The 22,460-nt window shown below is 41.8% G+C and overlaps 1 protein-coding gene across 1 annotated transcript; it reads right to left on the bottom strand.

Annotated features, from left to right (window-relative positions):
- Nucleotides 1–1,560: 1,560 nt before the first annotated feature.
- On the bottom strand, nucleotides 1,561–19,325 carry ANXA5 (annexin A5). The gene is made up of 12 exons (XM_088527691.1): nucleotides 19,278–19,325; nucleotides 13,562–13,646; nucleotides 12,408–12,502; nucleotides 11,234–11,347; nucleotides 9,535–9,625; nucleotides 8,529–8,608; nucleotides 7,958–8,014; nucleotides 6,581–6,674; nucleotides 5,451–5,546; nucleotides 4,900–4,958; nucleotides 2,948–3,070; nucleotides 1,561–1,814 (listed from the first exon to the last, which is right to left on the bottom strand). Exons 1-12 carry the CDS (start codon nucleotides 19,284–19,286, stop codon nucleotides 1,752–1,754), a joined length of 966 nt encoding a protein of 321 aa, XP_088383817.1. The 5' UTR covers nucleotides 19,287–19,325; the 3' UTR covers nucleotides 1,561–1,751.
- Between the last annotated feature and the right edge of the window lie 3,135 nt (nucleotides 19,326–22,460).

Raw genomic sequence — 22,460 nt, 5'->3', positions numbered from 1 at the left:
TGTCCAAACAGCTGGTTCTATAATGCTAGTAAAATTGTAGCTGCTTAGGCGAGAATTACACATCTGCCTAAGTGCCACCACCCTTGTAATACAGACGTTGGTCTGCTGGGTCGTTGTTGTTGCGCTTCACACCTCCAGAATCAAGAGAGGGACAGGCTTGGTGAGGATGGTGGAAAAGGGAGTGTAAGGCATCCACCCCTGGGGAATGAAAGACACTGACCAGAAAGAGGGAAGGAGAAAAGGAAAACGTAGGAACAGGGAAGCATGATGAAAAGCATGGGAACAGGGTGGTATCTTGGGAAAACTCAGTGGACCTCTTAAAGAGCAAGGCTCCCAGCACCGGTGTGTGCCGAGGACGCAGGCTGGAGGCGCGAGCAGGACAGGGAAGCAGCAGTGTGAGGGGCGCCGGGGCTGCCGAGCTCCCGGGTCCAGGAGCGCCGCCCGCACGGCTCCGCGCCAAGGGGCTCCCGCCCCACGCGCCGGGACACTAGAAGAGCCTCTTCCCAGTCCTGTCTTTTATCCTGCTCAGCAAGAGATCCTCAAATAGCAACCAGAAAAGTTTTTGTGCTTTGTTTGCTTTTGAAGGAGGGAGGTTTGCTGCCTTCCTACAGCAATTCTTACTGTTTGTAAGATGTAAACAATGAATTTCAACAGGACTACTAAAAAATGTGCAGTTTCTATAGCTGCAATGTGTGACTAACCAACAAGCTAAACTCAGCTGCAGTATTTAGGCCTCTGAATGCACAAAACAAGTTGGGAACCAGTGCTCCCTGCAGACCTGGTGAGAGGGTGCTTCTGCAATCACCTGCCTGCTCCCAAAACCCCTGAACCACTCATCTCTTCTTCACCTATCGCGGAAATCCTCAGCTGGCCCTACAAGGGCCTCCCAGCTGCTCTGCTTCGGCGATGGGCTAACAGCTTTCCTGCCCTCCTCCCCCCAGCTTAGTGGGACAGAGATAAATAAATAGAAAATCTAGAAAAAAACAAAAAGGAAAACAAGCAAGTGGCACGAAGCAGGAATTCAATGCCCTAGACACCAGTAATTTGCTATTCCAACTATTTTGAACAGTCACATGCAGCACACCAATAGCTTTCCTGCTACCTCACAAGAGATTATGATATGCTGCTGGAAAATATCCTATATATTTATAAATCTACAAAGTAGTAGGAAAAACATACCAACCATTTTAAGTGATGGAATTATATGACCCGGGGAGGGAAAACAGGTCTTGGCCCATTAAAAACCACACACAATTGTGCTGAGAGCAAAAAAATTTATTGGTCCTTCAGATTTCCAATAACTGCTTGTATTATGTTTCGCAAATTAATTCAAATGTTACATACAAAGGATATCTTTTCTTCATTTGCAATGTTAGAGCTAGCTTAACATTCAATGGAAATGTATGGAATAAATGCAAAACATTTTTAAATTATTAGTGAAATGCATGATTACTTGTTTCCTATGCCAGCAAAACACTTGGGAAGAACTGAGTTCTGTGCTCAGTACCCATCTTCTATGAAGAGAACGCCTGCATACTCACAGAAGGCACTTGAAATTCCTGGAAGTTGGGATGTCAGGAGGAGAAGAGACTGGCTATCACTTGGATAACAATGAGCTTGTTTTGAATAAGTGCAATACGAGTATAAATTCAAAGAGCCATAAAGCATTAACATATAAAACCTTAGCTGGACATGCTAAGTGAAGGCCTGCGAAGCTAGAGCACAACCAATGCTTGGTGCCACTGCCAGCATCACTCATCATCTCCACCACAGAGGAGCAGCAGCGCTTTCCTGTAGTCCCCAGATGTATCTTTCTGTTAATATAACAGACCAATCACCGTGAGTCATAACCACAGAAATGCAAAGGAAAGCAGCAGCCAGGGAGGACTCGGACAGATCACACACAAGGCCCGCCCACAGGAAATCCACTCGCATGACTCTCCGCTCAGGAATGACGCAAGGAAATTCTCTGCCTCTTACATTAGGAGTTCTGTTTACACAGACAGACCTTCAGCAACACCGAAAGCTTAAAACTCACTTTCCTAGAACTGCTCTGCCATGAGATGCATATTAGAAAGAATTAATCTGCAAGTGAGAGAGACCAGAGAAGCCCAAAGCAGAACTAAAAGTGACAGATTTACATGTCCCAAGTGCAGGCTCTATCCCTCAATAAGGCCCCCTCCCTGCTCCCTGGGCTTAGTGGAACTCTCTGCCACAAACTGCCATGGGCTGCTCTCCACGTCCCACAGTGCTAAAAGCAAGGCAGCAGAGAGAGCAACAAGTAAGAAATAAAAGCAGTGCTGCAAAATCTCACAAAAAAAAGAAAAAAAAAATCCCTGAAAAAAAAATCTTAGGGAAAAAGTATTTGTTTCAACTTTTCAGCAAATATGTAACAATCCATAACAGCTGGCTCTGGATTTCCTGCTGGATCTTTTCCTTCCTGCTCCTTCCCATCCACTCAGAGGAGATTATGATTCAGATAATGATTCTGCAGTGATGTTTTTTTTCCCCTTTGAGATGGCACAAAAAGTTCCACATAACAGTCTGAGGTTGGAACTACAGCCTCAAGATAATATAAACTCCCAAACCCAAAGCTATTTCCTCTGCCCCTCTCCAAAGCACTGAAAATTAGAAGGAACTTAGGCAAGAAGAAAAAGAAATAAAGAAGCTAAAAATGGAAAAGCATGAGTAATAATGATTTCATATGACTACACTTGCTCTCCTAGGGAACACTGGAAAGAAAACTTCAGCTTTTCATAGTAAATGTCTCCCACTTCAATGACACTGCTACTGCAGCAGAGCCAACACTGCTCTGAGTACACTGTGTTGACCTGCTATCAACACATCTGCTCCCCCACTCACCCCTGCACAAACATTTTTTCAAAAAATAGTGGAAAACATATCCCAGGTACCTCTACGTACTCTGAGAGCAGAGCAGCAATCTTACCTGAATCATCTGATGCAATGATTTTGCAAAATTCTTTCTGAGTTCTTGTCTAATATCCAGCAGATCAATTTCACTTCTTGAAACCATGACTCTGATCAGGGTCTCATCATCAGTGCCAGCTCCCTAAAGAGAAAAGGTCAAATAATACATTACGATATGTGAATTTGTTCTGAACAGGTTCTGTAATGAAACAGTAAATACAACCAGGGTACAAGAAGAAAGCAAATGACACCTCAAAACATCCCTGGACGACATTTCTACTCCAAAACAGAGAACACTTTAGATGGTCTCCTAGCACATTCACACCACAATATGGAGAAGGCAGGGCTGCCCATGTGAAGTGCTCTAAGCTCTGAACTCCTATGATTATCACACCCCTTATTTCATTTGTTTCATCTTCACAGGCTTCAACTGTGAATACCCAGATAAATCCTAAATAATCTAGTTCCAAGATTACCCTGTAGTGGATCTCATCATCACTATCACTGGCACATGTAAATCACCCTCTCAAAAACGCCAGTGGCTTCTGGAAGGGAACATATAAGCCCTAACAATGGCTAGAGGAAAGCACGTAACATTGTACAGCCACACACAGGCTGAGCAAACCAACGCACAAATTATCCATCTGTATATTATAAAGGTGAGCTTCATAGAAAGTCTTTTCCAGCCACACAAGCTTGCTCAATTCTTCTCTGACGAGAAGTTCCATTTTTTGTGCTGGGAAGCAGTGAATGTCCTGATCCCTCCTGCTCACATAAGTCAGACTCCAGGCAAGCTGAAGCAATGGAAGTTTTTGCATGTTGTCCTGCTAATGCTGCTCAATTAGCAGAGCCCTCCCTAAATACCAGGGTTACTCAGTTCTTAGAATGGGTGTAATATTCTCAGATGGCATCTGAAAAAAAAAAAAAAAAAAAAAAAAGCCCCAAAGCTGCCCTCAAAATATGCCAAGAAGATAATGGTTTCTGAGTAGAATTTGACATAAAATGCTAGTTCAACTGAAGTTTTAAAAGCTTTCTTTATGCAAAGTTCTTAATGATTATTAGTAGAAAAAAAAATGGATTTCACCAATAGACTAAGAGAAGGTAGACCCATCACAATATACACCTACCAGATGCCTAAACCCTTAGAGAAAGGTTTTCTATTGTATTCTTAAAAAAAAAAAAAAGCAATTGCTCCTCATACAGCTCAGCCTACTGATATAGTATTTTATACTTTCAATCTGAACCTTATTTTACTTTGATGTCTATAAAGCAGTAGAGCAGCTTTTAAAAAATTAAGCTGTAATTTCACCTCTTTCCATTAATTCTCATGCTGACACCTCATCAACACAGCCATCTGGTGGCAAATATTTCAGTGCTTTTCACAAGGGGTAGAAGGGGAAGTCTTCAGGGAATCTGAGAACTTGCATGAAAACAGAAGACTATCTTTCCTAGGATTTGAATTAACATTAGCCATTGTGAGTTACAAATACAGTTTGCATTCTTATTTCTTCCCACCCAAAAGAAGGCAAAGCCACCGAAGAAACAGTTGTGTAGCTGACAGGCTTCCCATGATGTCCCCCTATAGAATCTTTAACTATAAATCATCCTTACTTCATATGAACACATAAACATACTCTATACTGTAGGTTTTTTGTTTTTTTTTTTTTAAGCCACGTGTGCTGTATGGATCTAGCCAGAAAATTTCCAGCATCACAAGATCAAGCCCCCAAAAAAGAGCTGATCAAATCAATATTTCCCATGAAACATTTCAGGTCTGACAAACTTGAAATAAAGCTTATGAATTCTTTGCAGCCCACCAGACGGACAGTCCCCTAAGCCTTTTGCATAAGCTTTACAATACTGCATCCTGCTGCTATTTGCAGTAAAAGGAAAGGAATGATCAGCAGGTGAAAGGGAAAGGAACTGTAGCTGGAGGAGATGAAAAGTGATGTACAGAAACCGTATTTTTACCTTCATGGAATAATACAGGGTCTCAGCAAAATAAGCAGGAATGCTTCGGACACATTTCACTAAAGAGACAAAACATAAGTTAATGACTGCTATCCAAGGCAGGACAATATTTTTCTGGCAAGACTAGACAGCTGTGTACTTTTCTGGACCATGCCTCCAGTTTGAACAGTTAAGTTTACAGCTAGCCCCTTTGCTGCACTCTTTGGGTTCTGGGCTTTTAAAAGCATCACGTACTTCTAATAGGAAGGAAACTTTTCTAGCCAAGTTCTCCTGCTGGTTGCAAGCCTACTGAGTGAGCTGCCAGGAATACAAACAAAGGTAGAATTTTGTCTCACTTTCTGGTGCAGGTGCAAATGGCTGAAAAGCATGGAATTCACCTCCTCCCCCATGTTCCTATTAAAAGAAGAGTAAAGACCTATTTTCTAAATACAAAAAATATGACTTGGAAAGGAGGCATGTCTTCAAGCCACTTCCCATACAGCTGCAGCTTAAGGGGCCTGGGGAGTAAATGAAAGGTGGGCAGTCTTAGATCTGGTAAGACTGTTAATTACCAACTGCCAGAAGTAGCTTCTCCAAATCACCAGAGGTTTCACGGTCAATGGTTTCTTCAATTTGAAAGCCAGAAATAGTCATGTACTTGTCAAACACTGGAAAACAAGAAAGTGCACAAACAGTCACATGTATAGCTGGTATTCCTGCCAGCATGTGCTGGCATGCAGATTAATTCCATCTGTACCACCTTAGCCACTGTTCAAATGCTATTTCCCACTCACACGTCCCTCTGTCCTATTTCAAATGCCTATTTCCTACCAGTTTGCTACTCTACAACATATTCAATGAGAGACTGTGAGAAGGAGTGAGAAGGGGAAGTTACAGGAAACGACAAGCATTTTTTTCCAGAAAGCAGAGATCATTGGCTTGAATTCCAGTTGGTACTAGCAGTTTATGGAAAACAGGAATGATGTTGACACGAATGGCAGCAGCCACCTCACTTGCACCCAAAGCTCCTCCCCACACTGGGCTACTGCATCTGATTAACTCTGTGCAAACAAACTGGCCTACGGGCAGTGAACTTCTGTGTTCAGGAGTATCCATAAGACTTGGGTTTTCTACTGTTAACAACTCTGAGAAATCTTGCATTTCTGCAGTGCTACACAAATACTGAAAGCATGATCAAAGCAAGCTTCAGGATTACCTTAATGCAAAAACCAAACAACAAAAATCAGAAACCAAATTTACTTTGCAAGTTCAAGTCTTATAGGACAAGTTTGGGGGGGGGGGGGGGCACCTAACAAAATATGCACCTATAAAAGGGTTGATCTTTTCAGGACTGGATGTCCATCAGAAGCTGGTGATTCATAACAGACTCTCAGCATCACTTGCCATGTTGTCTCTTTTGAAAGGGGAAAAAAATAATAAACAAGCATCCAAAAATTGCATTCTGGCTGTCCTTTAGATCTATCACACTACCACTCCTTCAAGCAGCAGATGGGTACTGCTCTTGCTATGGGGAAATAAATTTTAGGAAACAAAATTTAATATATTAGGAAGAGGGGAGAGATTAATAAAGATTGCTGGGCTTGACAAATGCAGTAGCAGAAACAGCTTTTTTACTGCTTCTACCACCAGCTGGGTAGACTGTAGGCTGTATTTCAACCATACTTGAACCATGTTTACCTACCCCTCCTTAAATGGGAAATGCTTCGGGTTCCCAAGATGGTGATGAACTTTTCTTCATCGGTTCCCCATTTCAGCTCCCCAGCTCTAAACAAGACCTGTTGGAAATTAAAGAGACTAAAACAACAGTATTGCTTATGTGTCCATGCATCCTACTGAAAAAGCTCCATTTGTCTCACTCAAAGAATATTACATTTACTATACAAGCCATGGTTATGACTTCAGAAAGGAATAATTGATATATTCTGAAATTGGTTGTGAAATGCATATGTTCTGAAATTTAGATTAATAATAGTGCCTCAGGCTCTAAAATTTACTATGCCCAAAGTCTCTTCCATAAGTGTAGAGCCTTCTGGAACCATGATAATACAGGAGGATAAAGCAGAAAGTAAAAACACGGCACCTTCCTTTTTAATTATGTTTTTTTTGTTTGTTTGTTTGTTTTTTTTTTTTGGCAAATCAGGCAGGCAGAACTACATTACTTGATGACTCACAGCAAAGGGAGAACCATGCTGTGCTCGCCACGGAGGGAGTTTTCCAAAGAGAAGAGTCAGATGGATTTATATGCTCTCAGAAAAAGGATTTCAGACTTTTCATTTCTTAGCCATGGGAAACTAGACTGATAACAAATTTCAACTATTTCAGAGCACATTCACTCTTCTCAGGCAAGTCCTTCTTCAATGTAAACAGCTATGTGGTTGATCTGGCATTCTGCTTTTCCTCTGTCTCACCTTTTTTGAGCAATTTGTATATTATCTTTCATCTCAGTTAACAATCTGCAAGCAACAATGTCTAGCTCAAAGGTATCCAAAAGATCTGAGAGGAAACATTCATTAAACAAGCACCATAACCAAATTGCTGAAATAGTGACCATTACTACAACTAAGAACAAAGCTAATATAACCTAACAAAATACCACATCGAGGCTACCAGCTTACTGCTGGAATTCCCTTCCCTGTGTGGAACACAGGTTTAGGGATCAGTAAGGAATGAACTCCTAACATCCCTGAGTTTTCCAGCAGCAGGTCTTCGAGTATCTTTTCTCAGCATCCATAGCTCTCTCTTCTGTTGACTTCGCCACTGTACCTTTTAGGCACCTCATGAAGCAATAAGCAAAACAGGACATAGTTTGCACTGAAATCCGAATGTTCACAAAATGTTGATGCCAATTTCAGTTTTGACCACTATGTTTGTCCAGAATGTATAAAAATGTAGCAATATTTTTTTTTTTAAAAAGAGAACCTCAAGAACTTCTCTCATATTTTGAGTTCCATCTGTATGCTCTTTTTGCAAAACAATGGGTAGAAATGACATCTAGAAGGAATATATATATATATATATATATATATATATATATATATATATATATAAAATCACCCACCTGAGCATCCTGCTCAACAAGAGCCTCATCAACACGGCCATCAGGATCTCTATTTGCCTAAAGAAAATTTGTAAAGTCATTACAGTGATAGTCGAATCAAAAAGCAACTAGTCTGATATGTTTAGCCTGTAAGAGTGTCTGTGAGAAGTCCATCCAAACTGCAGCTTCTCCAAAACAAATCTTATTTTTCCCTCCAGCTTGCATACAGCATAATGAAATAAATGCTTTGTTCTCCCAATACTTTCAACAGAATCAGGACCCCTGCTCACCCAGGAGCATCACAAAATTTTCTCAGGCAAGGGCTGTGGAAATGGTTTGTAACAGAGCTCCAGACTGGCCCTGTCACCTTAGTGGAAATTACTCAGTTTCAGAACCAATCCTGCCTGTCACCAAGTCTGTCCAGAATCCCAAGATAACAAGTGAGAAGCATCAAACACGAAAGAAATGTAGAAATGTAGTAGTGAGCAGGAGTACGTATGATTTCAGTTCATCAGCTGCACACCACAGCAGGGGCAGTGTGCTGCAGCCCAGCATTTCAGTGTCTCCCCTACACACGTTTATAGATACTGACCTGCAGCAGGACCACAAGCAGTCTCTGAAAATGGCCAGATGTTTCTCCTGTGATCTTATCCTCCAAGTTGGCCTCATATTCTGCAAAACAGCAAACCTACTCATCACCTTTATCATTTATCAGAATCATTTGTCAGAATCATTCATCAGAAATAGCTTTAATAACCCAAACATACTATCCCAAAGCTCATATCAGGAGCTGATTACTCAAAATATTATAAAATACAGGGTGTGCCACAAACAGGCTCAACTCCTAAAAGAACTAAAGGGCACAAAGAACTGCTGTTATGCTGAAATACAGCAACCCAGTGAGCAGGAGCCCAGAAAAGTTTCATTTTGCTTGCAAAACCTAATAACCTAATACTATTGGCAAGCTTTGCTCTTGCGGACCCTAAGCCTTGTCTTGAATCTTACTCAGACGTGACAACTTCTTGTGTGGCAGAAAGCTGGAGAGATAGAAAATAAATGTATTGAATTAAACACCGGCTTCAAAACCACTACCAACAACAACTCCCACAAATCACAGAAGGAAAACCCATTAATATTTCCGTGGATATTTCTGTGCTTCAGCTCAGATCTAGAAACATAGCACCCAAACCAATCAAAAGTTGTACCCGCTTGAGTACAAATGTATTTGACCACAGTGCTCAGTAGGAAGCAAAAAACAGCTTCCGTTTACGTAGTACCAGGTTATAATTACTAAAAATTCCCTTTGATTAGAGAGCTGAAACATAATGGAAGGAAAGCATAGTTGAAGGAATTCTAACTATATATCACAAAACAGCAAATTCTGCATCCAAGTCAGAGTTGCAAAAGAAGAAGGACTGTGGTTTACAATCCAAACCCTAGCTTCTTACAGTATGAAGTTTTCCAGCCCAACAGAACAAAATCCCAGCTGTTGGAAACACCTCTTGGCTCACAGATAAGCCTTATTTGAAATAAACATCAAAACTATAGTGAAAGAATTGAAAGGAGAACTAGAAGTTTATTTTTAAGTGAACTTTTACCTTGCAGATAAACCTGCTTTATATTCCGCACTTCTGCAGGTGTTCGGGAGGCAAGGATTTCAATCAGCACTTTCTCGTTGGTCCCTGCTCCCTAGAGGGGGGCAAGTATAAGTCCTTTAGTAGAATAACAACACGATGACGGGCATTCCTATAGACAGTCACAAGCAAGAAGCAGCTTATAAACCTGGACCGCAGAGACTAAGCAGCAGCACTTGTTGAAACTTGTGCTATCATTTTCCACACAGACTCCAAGTTCTTTTAGCTGGGTTGTTACCTTAGGCTGAAATCTGGTTATCCGTTTCTTTACTGTTGCTACCCACCTTAGCTGAATCGCAGCTATTATCAAGACCTTTTCGTGCACAGATGCGTTCTCTGGAATTCTACGATCTTGTGTAATATTATTTTAAGTGACAGTATCAAAACACTCTTGTTTCATTATCTTTATTTTCCCTCCTATACCAGTCTGTTCCATCACTTCCCTGTGAGGCTTCAGCTCTTAAGTCAACAAAAGGAGTCTGGCGATTTTCTTTTTCCTTTTAGTCAACAGAGCCTCCTTGTCAGGTGCTATCTCCCCTTCCTACGTCACACAGAAACATTACAGAAAATTCCCGGATTCAAAGTTTCTGTTGTCCCACACAGTTTGCTGGGTCATGGGTTCATGAGGACTAAAGCCTACATATTAACCAGGTCATCATCAAGCATCTTGGGATCTTACACATAAATGCCACCCAACCAAGCACCAGCTGACACTATGTCAAGTTCAATGTCCCCTACAGCAGTCAGTAGGTTCTGCAAACAATTCTGGGACACCCACTTCCTGAATTTCCACAGACTGATGAGATCAGACAGATGGGACAGAGGAAAAAGCAGGAAGGAACATATGGAAGAATACACAATGAAGAGTGAATAGACATATAGGCCATAAATTGTCTGTTTACCTGTCCTTCCCTCAAAAAAGCACCAAATAGATTCAGATAGAGAAAGATGTTAGAAAGGTAACATTAACACGGTTATCAATTCTTCCCACTGTATAACTGGAGACAGTTTTCAATGCACTCAAAATAAAAACCCATTTATAATTTTGCTCTTGGACACGAACTTCCACAACTTCATATCAAGTTGGATTGTACATCATCGAATATAAAAAACTCTCTAGCTTAAATCATAGTCAGCAAGAGACAGCCAAAACCCACCATACTTTAATGAAATGCCTTCAACTAACTTGTAGTCCACGCATACAGCTGTAAAGCTATGAAGCTTGCGTGGCTCATAGTGAAACATCTGGTGCATCCTAAACTTCAGCACTGCACTTTAGCAGCAAAAAGGATTTAATAACCATACATGCCCCCAACTTGTAATACCTAATTCAGAAGGAATAAGTCCCATGTTATGAATTTTTAATTAAAATATACAGTGACACTGTTGTTTGCCCTTGAAATAATTTCACATAGAACATTATACAGATGAGATTTCGAATACACTCCTAAGGAGTTATTAGGGCAAATAATAAAGAACAAAACCACAGCATTAACCAGATCAGCAAGTGTTTATAACATTTCTAATTATAAAGACAGAAGATTTCTACAAGCATTCCTCTTACCAACAGAAAGTTTTTATTTATAGAAAACAAAACAAGAGCAAAAACCAATGTTATGTCAAAGAACGTATTCACCTCAATCCCTTGGTCCTATCCTCTTACCTTGATAGCATGCTTCAGTGCGTGAGCATCAAAAATGTATGTAGGTCTCATCAAAGACACCATCAAGGTTTCAAATTTGCCAGAAAGCTCTGATTTCAGGTCATCTACAAGATCCTAATGCAGAACAAACACAGAACTGTAATGAACAAGGATTAAATGTTTCAGATGGATGTCATACATGTTCACAAACTAGATCACTCTGGAGAGGCATCAAAAAGTGCAAGCAACAGGGCTGTTTTTCATTTTAACCAGCACCAAATAAATTTAGCCCAAAGTATAAGTTTAGCCAAAGTATAAGGAGGAAAAATAGTATAAGGAGGGTTTATGTATGATGTGGGCATTTGGTAAACCTGAGATATATTTTGGTCTGCAGTCTTTAACCAAAAAAAAAAAAAAAAAAAAAAAAAAAAAAAAAAACTTAAGCAAGGTAGAATGACAGGCTTAAAATAGAAAAAGATATACAAAATTGCTTCACAGCTCATATAAGCAAATACTTGTCAAAAGAATTTGTCAAAAAGGAAAGACGACTGGCATGGCTGTTACCAATTCCACCCATTTGGGTTTGTTTGGTAACCAATGCTAATAGGGACAGAGGGTTGGTATGTAGAAAAAACTCTCTTTTAAACTCTTTTTGCTAGCTGCACTTGCCATTGAAACAAAGGTTATCCAGATAAGCAATGCTGAAAGAGAGAAACAAATCTTCCTTACTTCAGTCTACCCTCTGCCTTTATCTACCATATACTTGCCTTTGTTCTCTGCTATGACATTAGATAGCTAGGAAAACTGACAGAAATCAAAGTACCAGAAAATCCTTTTCCTGCCATTGCATTACCCTGCAAACCAAATTTGCTGCATCAAAAGATTTGATAATTCCTTCCATACTGAGGATGGGGTCAATATTAGAAGCATGGTAACAGGAAACTACAGATTTGCTTTGTACAAAACCTCCTAAGATGCTTATTGGAATCACAGATGGAAAAAGAAAATCACAACACATCATTGTGATAATCTCAATGGAATATTCTAACCTAGCCAGCAATTCTGAATTACTAGGGGTGAGGAGGAAAGACAGCTGCATTTTCTTCAAAGGACTCATAGGTTTATGTTCCTCACAGTTTTAAGTAATTATCACAGGTCATATTCAGCTCACTTCTAAAGTAATTTTTCTTCTCACCCTGCCAAATAAGGTTTTAAAGGCAGATGCAATTTCTTGGCGTTGACTGTTGTTTCTGCTCGTAAGGATCTTCAGAATTGTTTCTTCATCAGTCCCTGAATCAGAAAGAAAGAAAGAAAGCAAACCGTTAAAAACAAACAAGGCTGGCACAAACTCAGATGGCAATAAAAGATGCTTTAGAAATAGCAATTCATTGACAAAAAGCATAAGCATTCAACTAACAAATGTAACACCTCAAGCTGTGCTGCCAGGTTTGGCAACATGCTACAGCAAAACTGTGGCTGGAAAAGCCATGTGTTGTTCTCAGTCAGTGCCTTCTTCCAGACACTGCTTCCAGCACCCAACGCAACAGGTACAACATTTATTCACAGCCTGTGTTTCTATAAAGGAGCTTTGCTTTCAGGCTCTCTAAGGGATTTATTTTAGAATAAGTACTCCAACCCCTCCAGCAAAACTCAGTTCACAACTAAATACCCCAGGGTATGAAGTATGGAGCTACTCTCCTTTTACATATAATAATTTTCAAAGTAGTCCTCACAGCACAACATCTTACTAGCTCCACTTAATTTGTTGATGAGCAGAAGTGTATTGCACTTCCTGCTCCCTGCTTTCTTGCAGCCTTTCTTGACAGTTCCTGCACGTTCACACAGGAAAGCTACACTGCGAGCTGAGGGAGCACATGTGAGTTGACATTCACGTGGTGTGTCTGTGCCCCTCAAAAACAGTCACTGTGCCACAACTTACCCCTTCCCAGGCTAGGGGCAGCTGATGCACATTTTCCAAGCACAGAGCATCTAGCTATATTGTCATAATTCTCTACTGTTTTGTCGGGTAAAGTTAAGAGTTGAACTTACTGTGCAGTAAATCCTCTTCTGTAGACAAGTCTGGGGAGTATTCATTTTTCAACTGGGAATGTACAAACAACCTTCTCTTTCTCCCCTGTGCTAACCCAAGAATAAACACTCCTAAGAGCACAGTCAGAGCTAGGACATGCTGAGGCTTCTGTATTTCTGGGGTTATCATTCCACAGCATGTAGACACACGCCCTATCCTTACTTGTTAATACAGAAAAAAATAGAGAGTTCAGACACGACATTTCCAAAGCCAGCTAAGGCAAGAGTGAAAACCTCTTCCTTTTCATAAATTATTCTTACCCATTCCTTTCATGGCCTTACGAAGGGCTTCTGCATCAGCTCTGGCATCAAAAGGAGAGAAGGCCTTCACGGTACCTCTTGTGTACTAGGGAAAAAAGAGAAAAAGGAGGTGGGAGAAGGAGCAAAGCTATGAGATAGAAGATACCAGCACTTTCCAGTCCTCTCAGTCACCTCAGACTAGAATTTGAATCCAAAATTCAAAAGGTATTAATATATTTTTCTTGCATGTGCCTGTCTAAACAGCTCTCTGTGGGTATGTAAACATAGTTGTCGCTACAAAGGTACTAGAATGGTTTCATTCAGCAGTGCACCTGCTAAGTTAGGTCTATTTATATGATGATCATTTGCAGGGTTGGTACTTACAATATTAAAGCCTGAACGCATGAAAGTGGCTAAGTAAATACAATTTGAGTCATTTGGAGAAATAATTGGACAGAGTATATATGCTGGAAAAACTGCACAAAGACCCAAGACATGCTTAGAAATGAGAAGAAAAAAAAAAAACTTCCTTTCCTCAAGAAAAACTTACTGGATTCTCAGCCTGTGTTATACTTAAATTTTTCCCACTTGAACTTGGTTTTTCATCATGTATCTTTTGGCACCAGCACCTTTTACTCAAGTGATTCAGCATCCCGTCATACTGGAAATGAGACCTACTGAACTTCACAGTGGGCTTCAACTTTTCATGATATTTTTAGCATAAGAACCTTCTTATACATGCAATTCAGCAACCTTCCACATAGTAGTTTGCAGCCAAAAAATAAATTTCCTTTCAAACATAAGGATAGAAGATCAAGACATCCAAACACAGAAATAATTCCGTTAGGTTTCCATGGAACATGACTCTTCAGGGAGTTTCTTGCCCAGTCAAAAGGACATTCAGCACTTTAAAAGACTTGCCTTTACTTAACCATGCCAGTTCAAGAACCCACTGTGCTGCACTCATATGTGTAGTTTGCTATTTTAGATTTTACGCTGAGCAATGGACAAGAGGGGAAAGAGCCTGGGCTTGGGAAGAGGGAGGTTATTCTAACTGCTGGCGGGCGCATGGGCGGGGGAGATTTCCCGTAGCCGTTCCTGTAAGGATCTGGCAAGCTGGAGGGCCAGAGCGTTCTTCCACCCAGGTCACGGAGCGCAGAGGGAGGTGCCAAGACGCCCCTTGGGGCCGAGGGCAGATTATTTCCCCGGCAGCGCCGCCATCTGGCCTCGCTGCGGCGGCCTTGCCCTGGGCGGGGAGCTCCGCGCGGGGAACGCAGCGGGCAGGCCCGAGCAGCGCGTTCCCATCGCAGCAGCAAGAGGCTCGGCCTGCCTCAGCTCCCGAGCTTTGGAACACACAGGAGGACGGTGCTCAAGAGCAACAACACGTTTATTTCTAGTAGATGCTTTCCAGCATCCAACATACTTGAGAGATTTGACAATTCCCCTAGCGTTCTGCTTTTCCCATTACAAGCAAGTTCCTGGGCAATTTTTCAAGAAATAGCACAGCAATACGTAGTTACTGATTTTTTCCTAGCTAATTCCAAAGGCTATCATGAAGAAACCTCCAGGATTTGGGAATCAAATTTACAAAACAGAATTTAGTATGATAAAAAAGAAAATAAAGACTGAAAAGCCTCTATTTTCCTTCTCCCCTCACCCTCATGACTCTGCTAGTCAGTAAAAGATTATTTCGAAGAGGATATTTCCCAGTGTTTTTTCTCTTGATTGTAAAAATTAATTTTGTCTTGTAAATTAATATTACAGAAAAAAAACCCCACAATTTTCCTACTGAAACAACCTTCTGGGCAACAGATCTCATAGAAGTCAAGGGCTATTCTCTAAGTTAAAACTTTGTTTAACACTAAATGTTCCACTAAAAGGCACTTTGCATCATGCTTCTTACTTTTGTTAACTGAGAAAAAACAAATCATGAATTTCTTCTGGTGTAGCTGTGACCTGAGAGAGCTTCCTTGACATAAGGAGGCACTGCTACCTTCCAGGGATTCCCTTCTAAACAGTGTTGACTGGGGCGGATCAGGTTGGACATTAGGAAGGATTCCTACGCGGAAAGCGTGGTGAGCCTTGGAGCAGGCTGCCCAGGGAAGTGGTGGAGTCCCCATCCCCAGCAGTGTTCAAGGAACGTGTAGATGTGGCGCTTAGGGACATGGTTTAGCAGGCAGGGTGGTGAGGGGCTTACAGTTGGACTCGATCTTGAAGGTCTTTTCCAACCATCATGATTCTAGGAATTTAAATTTTAAAACTCACGTCCCTCCATAAAATTGATGTTTTCTGCTTGTTCTTTTTACTTCTCCTGCCTCACAGAACTTTATAGACATGTTTGTAGAAGGACAGAAATATTTGTCTCATCAGCTGAGTTTTTCCTCTAACCAGCAGCTCAAAGCTACGACAGCTTCTCCCACTAGATGACATTGCTTCATAACTAGATGTCACGTGGCCATATATCCTGGCAACAGCCCTATCTGCATAAACAACAGTAGCCACTTAGCTACGTTCCTTTTTGTTTTTCCTACCAAGCAGACAAAAAAAAGTTTCCCACCCACAAGATCCTATGTTTAGTCCTGGTAAATACAGAGCACTCATTATTGGGGAACAAGGGACCACCACATTTGTACTGAACTAGACTCTCTCACAACTGCATTTGCTCCGAACCCACTCACGGCAAGTCCTTACCAGGCAGATTGCACACACATGAAAAACTACCCCTTTTCATCTTGCAGTACCAAGAAAAGTCAGGTCTCCTCTCTCCGCTACTGAGAAACCCAGTATCTATTACAGAGGAGCTGGGATCTGATACCACTTTTTTTTTTTTTTTTTTTTTTAAATCAGTCATCTGTTACCAAGAAAGCACAGGGAAATGGCACAGGGAGAAATGGAAATGGAGAACATTTTCCAGCAGGTCGGTTGACCAGCAGAAAAGGAATGCTATTTTGCGAACACCAAGATGAGCCCAGGAGCTGGAATAAATGCATGATTCCCTCGGCGTTTCTTAAGATAGGTAGAGCCCTCTTGCAGCCAGGAGAACATAAACTACATAGCAAATGGATGCATACAGGCATAGAGTGGGCGCGTACAAAACTATTTTAGAAACAGTTTGACAAAAAAAATAAAACTTTCTACATTTAGTAAAGCTTCATTTTGCCGACTTAAAGGGAATGAATAAGCTCTGGTCAGCAGACTTAATTTGCATCTGCCCTGTAGAGAAAAAAAAACAAAAAAACAAAAAAACGCAACCTCCCAACCCTCCTAGGAGGAGATGAAATTACTCAACCTCTGTGCTGAACTCTGAGTCACTGCACCCTGTATACCAAAGATAGCGGGGAAGAGAGCCAGAAAGAGAGGATCGAGCAACCTCAACTTAGAAACCAATACCATAACATTAAAAAAACGAAAAAACTTAGGACTCAACTGAGCACTTGCTAAAACGTGGATCCTTCTGATCATCCTCTAAAGCAACCTTGAAGCTAGTGATACTACTCCTGCACTCCTAGTCACAGGTGCAGGTTGGCGCAACAGGAACGGGAGCTGCGGGCGCAGCAACCACACCTGCCCCTGCAAGGAGCAGTCAGAGCCCGGCTGTTTTGTTACAAAGGGATGCATGAAATGGTCCCTCTCGCTTCGCTGAGAGCAGCACACCAAGGCAGCCCTGTGCCCAGCACGCAAGCCTGCCATCCTGCACGCTGGAGGCACTCTTGCTGCTTTGATCCGGGATTTCTGAACTAGCAAAGCTCATGGGGTGGACTTTCAGAGGGAGCTCAGTTCACCTAGTAGGAAGCGCTTGTCACACACACGCATCTGCATTAACAAAGACCGCTACAGATAAAGCCGTGTGAGAAGAGGCAGTTTTCCTCCAAATAACACAGGTAAACACAGACATGGAGAGTCCAGTCTACAGGGCACCTTCATGGCTCACAGGAGCTTCCCACAAAATGAATGGATCTTTCTCTCCTGGCAGTGGCAACACGCAAAATCCCTCAGCACCTCCAGAGCAGAAAAACTCTTGAGCAAGAGCAATTATTTCAGTGCCAGAGACTCCAGGAATAACTCACCTTTTTTCAAGGCCTTATTCTTCAGTGATATATCTAGACTTAATTGGACTTCAGTATACAACAGTTCTCATGTTGTTCTGTACAGCTTTTGTGAACTCTGAACTTTTAGCTGCCTGCAGGAATAGCTACTGTCAATTAATACTCAATATTTCACAATTGACTGATAGGCATTTTCATTCTGTGGTGCAACACAATTAGGAACAGAAAATAAAATCTCATCACACGCAAAAGCATGCTATTCCTCTGCCATGAGTAGATCTTACTCCTCACCTTTTTATTTTTTGGGGCTGAATCCCACTAACTCTCTTACAGCCACATACAGGCAGAAAGTGTCACTGGAGCTGGGGGAAAGCAGGATATTGGAGGGCAAGACCTACCAGGTACAAGACCCATAGTTGCAATGACTTCAGCCCACCTCCACCTACCTCAGTCAGCCACTCACAGTCCCATGCATTACCTCGGGCAATAGAGAACCCTACTACATGAACACAAGGTAAACTGGTTTTTGCTATGGAACGTGAAAGATTTCTATGACAAAGATCAAGAATTCCAGTCAGTGCCCATGTGGAGGCACGTGAATCCACTAAATCGGAAGTGGATCAGAAATTTCCATGTTTTTACAAAGCAGAAGCTATCTTCAGATCTACAAGTGATATTACATACATCATGGCAATAAAAGGTTGCCCAGGCAGCTCAGTCTGGCCTGATATCCTGCCCTGGCATATGTAAGGTTCTCTATTTTCCAGTGAGATACAGAGATACATCTCAAGAAGCCAATCTGAGTTAGAAAATAAGTCTCTTTTCTAACCCTCAAAAAGCCTAGCAGAGAGTAGCAGAACTCTCTATTCTATATAATAGTTAGCTATTAAAAACAAAATGCCCCTTCTTTAAAATGAAAAGCCTCTTTTTTTAAGAAAAAAAAAATAGATTCAGATAGACTATGAGTAAATGCTCTCAGCAATATTCAAACATCACTAGTATTAAATAATCCAAATAAGTATTCAACTATTATTTCAAATTAAAATAAAAAACACTACAATGTTTCACTGCTTCTATGAAATCAGCCTCACTTGTACAATGTCATGGCTTTCAACTCCTGACTTGTTCTCCAAGGCTTCATTCCCGCTCAGATGCAGCAAGAGGGACACAAGGTTTGCAAAGGAGAATGTATCGAGTGAAACAGTGTGTGGTAGATGCAACATTTTGAGGAAGGAGAAGGAAAAAAAAAGGCATTAGACCCAGCAAAGCAGGAGGGACCTGGCAGCGCCGAGACGCGTCACCTCGGTGGCAGAGACAGAGCAGCCCAGGCCCGAGCAGAAAAGGAGGAGGGGAAAATAGTACTTCTCTCCGCCAGTGGAAAGCGCCTCCACCCAAGCACAGTATAAACACACGGCACTGAAAACTTGGACAAATTAGTGAAAGTGGCAGGAAAAAAAAAAGAAGTTACGCCTGACGTGCGCCTCACATGACTAGCTGTTCTCCCCATCGCCGTCCTCCTCCCGGCGCCTCCCGATGCCTGGGACAGGGCGGTTTGAGAAAGGCCGAAAATAAAACGGCGGGGCGAAAAAAGCAAGAGGGAAAAGCTGGGGAGCAAGTCGCGTGGCCGTTAGCAGCCGTCAGCGGCCGTCAGCGGCCGTCAGCGGCCGTTGCCGCCGTTGCCGCCGCCTCACCTTCGCCATGTCGGGCTCCTCCGCGCCGGGCCGAGTCTGCAAAGAGAGGGGCGGTGAGCAGGAGCGGCAGGAGGAGCAGGAGCAAGAGCAGCGCCGCGGGCCCCGCGCCGCCCCTCACTCAACCGGGTCCACCGGGTCCGCCGAGCCGCAGAGCCGCCGCTGCCGCCGGAGCCTGCGAGGGAGCGAGCGCGGGCGGGAGGGAGGCGGCCCCACCCGGGGCAGGGCGCTGCCCCGCCGCGACTGGCCCCGCCTTTTTTTTCTTTTCTTTTCTTTTTTCTTTTCTTTTCTTTTCTTTTCTTTTCTTTTCTTTTCTTTTCTTTTCTTTTCTCTTCTTTTCTCTTCTTTTCTCTTCTTTTCTTTTCTCTTCTTTTCTTTTCTCTTCTTTTTTTCTTTTCTTTTCTCTTCTTTTTTTCTTTTCTTTTCTCTTCTTTTTTTCTTTTCTTTTCTCTTCTTTTTTTCTTTTCTTTTCTCTTCTTTTTTTCTTTTCTTTTCTCTTCTTTTTTTCTTTTCTTTTTTTCTTTTCTTTTCTCTTCTTTTTTCTTCTCTTTTCTCTTTTCCTTTCCTTCGTTCATTCTTTCTCTCATTGTTTTTTTTTCTATCATTTGACGTTGCTCCCACAGTTCACAAACAGCTCAGGAAAAACACGAGATCCAGCAGGCCCTGCTTACAGGACTGGGGGCCAAGTGGTTTGCTAACACAGCCTGATTTCCTTACTAAAGTCTCCTTTGCATCCCATCCCTTTAAGTGACCTTCTACACACACAGACTCGCGAATAGCAAAACTGCTCAATATTGCTCAATATATACATGGGGAAATGCACAATAGATAAGCTGCAAAGTCAGGATGTTTAAGAAAATATAAAGGGCTATGAAATGGTTTTAATTGTGTGTGTGTGGAAGTTCGAACTGTTTGCTCTGAGATTAAGCACAAACGCAGCTTAGGCACACCCATCTCCAGCTGCAAACGCCAATGTCATTTTCTCCTTGCACTTTATATACAGGACATGCCAGGTTCATTTTTTGAGATTTACCATCTTCAGGAAGTGCACACATATGCCCAGGGAAAGCAAAAATAAATAAATAAATAAATAAGAAAGAATAGAAAAGAAAAGAAAGCATAGGACTTGGATCCTTCATTTCTAATGCACTCTAAAGTTCAGTGCCGCACAGAGCGCAGAAAGCCACGGGTGTGAGCACAGCCAAATGGAATTCAGACCACGTTTGTGACTCAGGCATGTGATAAGGAAAGGAAAAGTTACTGGACAGCAAGAAGGCTGAAAAGGGCTCTATTAGTATCATGTTAACGATTAGTAACCTCCCTGGAAACTAATAAAGCTTTAGTCCTCGCTTTGAAACATGTCAATAGGATCTCCCTTCCATAGCAAATGGCTACAGAGATAGGTATGGGTGCCTTGAGTGATTCACACATACCTGTTAAGCTTCATGAATGATGAAACAAGTCCTGGAATAATCTGCAAAAATTTGTATTTTTGTCTAATAAGTAGTCAATTAGTCAATACTAATAAGCAGTCAATTAGTAGTCAATACTAATAAGTAATCAATTAGTATCTGCTTGCCCGCAATGCAACTGCACTGCCTCAGAAAAACCCGGGTGTTCCTCTCCCCTCCCCGTGGCTCCCCTAGCCATGAACTAGCAGCCAGCATTGGTTAAAGCGGGCGGTCCGACACAAAATAGTTGCTACTAGCTTAACACAAACTGCAGAATAAGGAAGGGAGGAAGGAATGGAAGGAGGGAAGGAAGGAGGGAGGGAAGGAAGGAGGGAGGAAAGGAGGGAAGGAAGGGAGGAAGGGAGGATTGAAAAGAAGCTTGTTTTCTCCTAGCTCTACTCATGTATCTTTCAAACTATGAGGGCACATTTTTCTGGTACATGGATTATATGATTTATGTTTCTTGTGCCATATTTAATATCCTAACTAATTTAGGACCACTCTCAAATTTAAGAAAATCCTCAAATGGTAAGAGACGTCTTCAACAGTGTTTCTCCCTTTAAACACTTGTTGCAGGCTGTGAGTTTGGGACCAAAATAACACATGCCGCTTGCTGCGCAGTAAGGATCTCTGTGTACGCACTTTGTCCACAGGGGAGCTGAAATAGCCTACCCTGTGTCATTTTGAGGTATCTGGCTTCATTTCCCTCTCTTGCACCTTTGAGGAGCACAGTCCTACCCCCAGCCAAACGTGAGGTAATGTGTGGCCAATCTAATCCATGAAGGATAAGGAAGAGATAATCTTGGATATGAGAACAGACAGTGCTTTCCTGCTCTGGAGGGGGTCCAAAAAAAAAACCCAAAAAACAACAAAAAACCTCACAATTTAAGATAAACACTCGCTGAAGCAATGGAAAGGTTAAACTGAGAAGAACAGAGCAATCTTGTTGCCAACAGATGAGGTTAGAGCTACTCTAGTCAGACTAAAACACTGTCATTGTTTGCTTAACCAAGCAAATATTTGCACAACTTCATGGAGGAAGGAGGCCTTGAAAGCCATTAGAATAAAATTACATAAAAGATTTGCCAGTCCATTTTGCAGAGTGAATGTTTGAAAATCTCCTACTTATTCAGCTTTGCATGGATCTGAATATTCAGCTTTGCATGGATTTGAATGCCAAGGGAAGAGGTAAGAATGGCTGGACCCGCAAACTCAGAATGAGCCCAAGGAAGACATGAGCTTGCAGCAGAAGAGAAATGTATATTGTATGGACTGCCCTTGATGGCAAGATCTAAGGTGGACTAGGAGACGTTTACGGACATCAGGTGCAGAACCTTCCTAGCCATGGCGAGCACGCACCTGCTAGCTGCTCCAGTGTCCAACAGTGCTCACCCAAAAACCACACAAAGGTCTTCCCAATTTGGTAAAATCCTGTCAGGGTTTTTTTTTTTTTTATTTTTGAATGGCTCTGAGCTTTGTTAAGTGCGGAGATGTGAACAGCTGGAGCAATAACAACAACAATAACAAATGATAAACAAAGCAACAATGCCTTATGATGTATTTAGCTTGACCATACACAAGACCTTCAGTTGCCAGAAGGGTCATGCTTTTCTAAATGCCAAATCCGCTTCAAGGCACAGATCCTGTCTATGTGGAGTGAAATTCTGTCCTCACCTCTAAGTTATGCTTTTAAAGGGTAAATAAAAGCTGAAGTATCACATTTAGGTCGAATGTC

The sequence above is a fragment of the Tinamus guttatus genome, unplaced genomic scaffold, assembly GCF_059628265.1.
Source record: "Tinamus guttatus ecotype Peru unplaced genomic scaffold, ASM5962826v1 Tinamus_guttatus_pri_ptg000288l, whole genome shotgun sequence".
NCBI classification, from domain to species: Eukaryota; Metazoa; Chordata; class Aves; order Tinamiformes; family Tinamidae; genus Tinamus; species Tinamus guttatus.
Note: the sequence above shows the minus strand (reverse complement) of the source record. Positions and strands in the feature narration are given on the sequence as shown.